The sequence below is a fragment of the Indicator indicator genome, chromosome 2, assembly GCF_027791375.1.
Source record: "Indicator indicator isolate 239-I01 chromosome 2, UM_Iind_1.1, whole genome shotgun sequence".
In the NCBI taxonomy this organism is placed as follows: Eukaryota; Metazoa; Chordata; class Aves; order Piciformes; family Indicatoridae; genus Indicator; species Indicator indicator.
In genome coordinates, this window is record NC_072011.1 from 29,360,302 (window position 1) to 29,366,057 (window position 5,756).

Consider the following 5,756-nt stretch of genomic DNA (forward strand, 5'->3'; position numbering starts at 1 on the left):
GAGTTTAGGCAGTGAGATGGTATTTAGGATAGGATCTGTTATCTCTTCTCTCCAGCATTATTGTCAGCAACTCAGTTTGCAAAATAGTGAAAAAACTTCTGCCTTGTTCAGGTAGGTTTTGACAGCAGGAGCAAGCTGGAGGCTGCTGTCACTCACTCATTTGTTTTTAATTTAGCCAAGCAGTTACAGTTCCACCTGATCAGCGGTGGTAATGTGATACCCAGGTACTGGCCCAGGCCTTGAAGCCTTGAGTGACCTCCACCCTATAAGCTGTGAGGTGCCAGTTCATGGCCTCTACCCAGCCACCCTGCACCACTGCCAGGCATCTGGGCTGGCTGAGCACATGGGTTTGCTGGGATTCAATCCTCTGGCCTTCCCAAGCCTTCCTGGCCACCTCCAGCCTCCTCTGGCCTTTCAAGCCTTCACTGGCCTCTTTCCAGCCTTCCCCAGCCTTCCTTCCCCAGCAACAGTGGGGCCACAGCCAATGAGGCCAGTTTGGGTCAGGGCACACAGCGGCAGCAGCGTTAGCAGCGGCATCAGTGTTAGCAGCGGCAGCGGCGCAGGCCTTTGTGCAGGGTGGCAGGTGACCACGGTGGAGGAACAAAGCGGGGTCAGGGCGGGAGCTGGGTCCCTTTTCTCAGGCCCATGTTCTCCACTCCTCACAATCTGTCTGAATTTAACTCGCCATTGAGGCCCCTGGCTGTAGAAAACAGCTTTATGTCGACTAATCCAGGCAGAAGTAAGAGTAGACACAGAGACAGGTTTGAAGGCGGGGACATGGCTATTCTGCTGCCTCTTTCGGGGGGGCTTTTTTTTTTTCTCCCCCTCCCCCCCTCCCTTCCCCTCTGCCTCTAGTGAAAAGTTTTCTGAACAAAAAAAAAAAAAAAAAAAAAAAAAAAAAAAAAAAAAGGTGACAAGATTAATCAGCCCATGGAGCTGAAACACATGCTTGACTTAAACAACCTCTTTGCTGTTATTAACAACTGCTCCAGCATTTCTCTTGTTATGCTAATGGTACAGATTAGAGTAAAATCTATTCCTTCTTTGCTGAACAGGCCAATTGATAGAGGCCCATCTATTTTCTCCCCCATTTTAATTCTTTTTTTCTTCAGGCACAAGTGTTTGCAGCAGAAAGAACAACAGAACATTAGGGGGAAAAAAGTTACTAGCCCCCACATACACTAAAATCATTAACAAATACAGATATACATGGTCTCTTACAGTCTGGAAATAATGTCTGTGTATTGTAAGAGATGCTGATGACAAAAGACAGGAAATTCAACATAGTGGCTGATGCCCTGCCTTTAATGCATTCTTATTTTGTTCTGTGCAGACACAGAGTGCCTGTTAAAGGAGATGGCTTTGATTAGTTCCAATATGTTCCTGGGATGAAAAAAGAAAGAGAAAAGAACATTGCTGACAAATTCTGAAGAGGACTCAACATCATACCACGTGCTGGAGTGTCATTCAGATGGAAAGAGACAGACTTGTTGGCAGCACAGGATGTAGGACCGTTTACTCTGTGGCATCACAGGAAGAAGGATAGGTGGCTGTGTGTCAGTCTGGCCTTGGTGTTTTGTGTCTCCTGCTAGCTTGGGTCGCACTCAACGTGACCTTTAGTTTTCTTATATTTTTCTCCCACCTTTTTAGTAGTCAAAGATTTGGACCTGTTTCACAGATGATGGCAAAGAATACATTACGATCTATGAGGTGTTGATATGCTGAATATTCAAAAGCCTAATATATCTGGCATCTCAGAGAGGAATTTTCAGCTGGTGATAGCCACCGAGTGAGAATGAATGTGCCATCTACTTCCATGTGCAGCATATATACAGTATTTATATTAAACCTGGTATCATTCCCTCTGGATTTGAATCATCCCTATATAAATAAGTGGAAACTTCCTGATCCTAGTTCTACCTCATCCTAAGTCAGTTTAAGTCAGTGAGACTCCTCTCATTGATTTTGTTGATTTCTAGATTTAATCCTAACACTGCCTCTTCATACAGTCACTGCTGAGTGGCAAACATCTGCTATTGCCTACCACATTCTCCAGCCTCCCCAAAACCATTCACAGTTAGTTGGCAACGGTAAATTTGCACAAGTTCAGTGTTCCATGATCCACTTGTGAAGCCTGCAGTAACAGCAGGCTGATCTGCCTAGTTTCAAAGATGTTAAAGAATCTCTTGGGCCAGGACTAGATTTGGAGGTCAGAACATTGCTAGCATTAAATCTGATTGGACGGATTTCATATTTTCACAGTCAAAGACCACAGGGATTGTTAGATTATCTACTCTGACTTCCTGCACACCATATGTCATCATATTTTGCTCAGTTATTCCCATATTGAGCCTAATTACCCATACTTGATCAAAACAGATCATGCATCCTGTCCTGATGAGAGTAAATAAAAAATGGGAAACTACTACCTCCTGCCGTAGTTTGTGCCAGTATTTTAACTACCTTCACTCTCCAAAAACATGTGCCTAGTTTCTCATTTGAGCAGGCCTTGCTTCAGTGTTTGTATTTGCCCAGTTTGACTCTGCTGGAGTTAAAGAATCTTTCTGAAACTGGTGTTTCCATCTTGTGAAAATATGTAGATTTCTTTGCAATTTTTATGTCTTTTTTGGCAATATAAACTGGTTGAACTCCTTAAGGTGTTCACTGGTAGCCACTTTCTTGGTCTTTCTTTGCTGACAAGTAGAGATTGACTACTCTTATTGTGCAGGAACTCAAGGACTGCTTTGACAGTTTGTCCAGTGCGAGTGCCAACTATCTCCAAAATTGTCACATTCCAGAAGGCACCTCCGCTTTCTCAAGAACCGGTCCACCTTCTTTGCTCTTAAGCATGCACCCTTTTGCAGTTTAAAACACATTGTATTTGCCTGACACATGATCATATTGTGCTGTGTCCTCAACCACTCTATGAAATAATCTTTGGATGTAAAGGCATTTTTTTCACTCCAAGATGAGCACGATGAAGCTTGCACCTGGCTTCTTTCAAGAATGCTAGGAACAATCTCTTTGAAAAATAATCACCTGGGGACAACTGATCTTCAGTACAGGCTCTATCTAGCTATTAATATATTTGTCACATGATGTAGAACTTTAGTCTTAACTCGAGTCTCATAACAAGAATGCTGTAGGAAATACATTGTATCCTTCTAGATACAAAGTTGAACTTTGAATCTTATCGCCGGGGGTTGCAGTTATTTGGCAAGATAAACTTTCTGTTTCGTGCCTCTAATCTAAAGATATTTCTATCTTCTAAATTTTTGTTGATTAAAATCTGTATCAATTTAAACATTATTTTTCCCTCAGATAAATGATAGACTAATTGAGCCACTGTTACTTGGGTCAGCCAGCTTTCCCTCTTTGAACACAGCAGGCCATTTGCACTCTGTACATCTCAAATATCATGGTAGTCTGAAATGAATCCAAAATGGATGTCAGAAAGCTGAAGATTTCCCCAATCAATGGTTTCTGAGCTTCTAGGTATATGTTACTGAGCCCTTGTGGTTCATAAATTATTATCAGTAAAAGATGCTGTTTTCCATTCAGTAACCCAGTTTCTGAAAGGACCTTCAGCAATCTTCATAAAATAGAAGTAGAAAAAGAAAAGAAAAGAAAAGAAAAGAAAAGAAAAGAAAAGAAAGAAAAGAAAAGAAAAGAAAAGAAAAGAAAAGAAAAGAAAAGAAAAGAAAAGAAAAGAAAAGAAAAGAAAAGAAAAGAAAGAAAAGAAAAGAAAAGAGAAGAAAAGAGAAGAAAAGAGAAGAGAAGAAAAAAGAAGAAAAGAGAAGAAAAGAGAAGAAAAGAAAAGAGAAGAGAAGAAAAGAAAAGAAGAGAAGAAAAGAGAAGAAAAGAAAAGAAAAGAAAAGAAAAGAAAAGAAAAGAAAAGAAAAGAAAAGAAAAGAAAAGAAAAGAAAAGAAAAGAAAAGAAAGAAAAGAAAGAAAAGAAAAGAAAAGAAAAGAAAGAAAGAAAAGAAAAGAAAGAAAAGAAAAGAAAAGAAAAGAAAAGGAAAAGAAAAGAAAAGAAAAGAAAAGAAAAGAAAAGGTGAAATAGCTATTTTTCCACATCCAGAGAATCCTTTTTTGTAATTCTTAGTCTGGTAATATTTATATTCCACCATTAAGATTTCTTTTATTTCTACTGTAGTTAAAAAATTCGTCTTCTTTGTGTTCAGCAACTCCTGAGAGGAATTTACCCAGTTTTGGTTTTCCCCTGTCAAATTTCTATATTTCTTCCCTTATTACATCCTTTGTTACCTATTCAACCTTATATTGTCACACTTTCTTATTTCTGACTGCCGCTTGCAGTATTTTGACAATGTTCTGTTGTTTCTCCTTAGAAGTGCACGGTTACAGTAAAATATCTCTTCTGTGCAGAGAAAATATAAACATTTACTGCATATTTAGCATATTAACATGGTGATGCCTCCCTAAGGGATACCAGCATGTCAATAACTTCCAATGTAGCCTCAGTCCAAAGCTACCACTGCATTCTCATTACTGTGACACATTAGCAAAAGTATGAATAGGAGGCATCAAGCACAGTTCAAGAAATCTCAGGCAGAAATATGTATGTGTGTGGCACATGGGAGGCATGCAGTCACCAGCACAGATGTCTTGCCATGCTCTGGTCATATCACATGTGAGCAATGGTCCAAGAGCTAGAAAGAAGCACTCCTCTGCTTGGGCCAATGGACATCGGGAACCCCCTGAATGCAAAAAGGTGTAAGGGAGATAGGGCCTACCATTGGTTTAAGGTACTGCCACTCCGTCTCACCCACAACCAAATCTGCAGGTAGGCTTGGATTTTCTGGATAACTCTGAAGTCTCAAAGTGTACGTGGTATTAGCTGTTTCTTAAATGGAGAAAAGTACAGGCATTTTGAGCCTAAGTAAAAAAAGTTCTTACTCTGTGCTGAAGAAACACTGTTCCTGGGAGAAATATCCTCCCCTATACTAAAGAACTCAAGAACAAACAAAAAACAGAATCAGTATTTGTGATTTGCACCCACACATTCATGAACTTTTTAAACATGATTTCAAGATCTACCTGTGAGTCAAGCATTTTCTTCAGTGAGAATTCATCTCCACACAACACAAGGCCTATCAGTCCTACCACAGGCTACTTTTCCTCCCCTCACTTAGAATATGCAGGATGTCATGATTTCTTGTTCCAGTTTAGCTGGTGGGGACCAATGTAAGAAAAGTGAGAGGAGAAACATGTTCAGCTCTGATGCTAAATCCCTTAGTCTGAGCTTCACGAATGCCAAAATACAAATTAGATGATACAGGAGCCAAGATGTTGCACAGGACCTCATTACCAAAATTTAGATAGAGCTGCCCTTAGAGAGGAAAGTTTTAAGAAGAGAAACCACATTGTCCAGTACTCTTAGAGGAAATAATTGCAAGCTAACATAATATTACACAAAGGAATGAAGCCACCTACTCTTGCAAATCCATGAGGAAAGAGCAACAAGTGGTATAACTGGTGCTATGCTATTATCACTATCATCATTATTGTATATATTTCTATTCCAAATAGAAGTCACAGACAGTGAACTTCCTTTCACAAAAGATTAGAAAGAAAGCTGAACAAAACTTTGCAATTTCCATTTACCAGCATTCACATAATTTGCTTTTTGTCTGGGTTTACCCAGAAATATCTTGGAGACAGAAGCTGTGCCTAAAAATAAGGCAGCAAAGGAACTAAACACAGTGATACTTTGTTGATATGAGTAACATTTTCAC

General features: G+C 39.8%; 1 protein-coding gene across 1 annotated transcript in view; it reads right to left on the reverse strand.

Annotated features, from left to right (window-relative positions):
* Positions 1 to 414: 414 nt before the first annotated feature.
* Positions 415 to 5,756, reverse strand: part of DLL1 (delta like canonical Notch ligand 1) — a 37,171-nt gene continuing 31,829 nt past the window's right edge. Inside the window, exon 13 of the mRNA XM_054396777.1 lies at positions 415 to 724. Coding sequence (XP_054252752.1) covers positions 415 to 724 — 310 coding nt within the window. The remainder of the gene's footprint in view (positions 725 to 5,756) is intronic.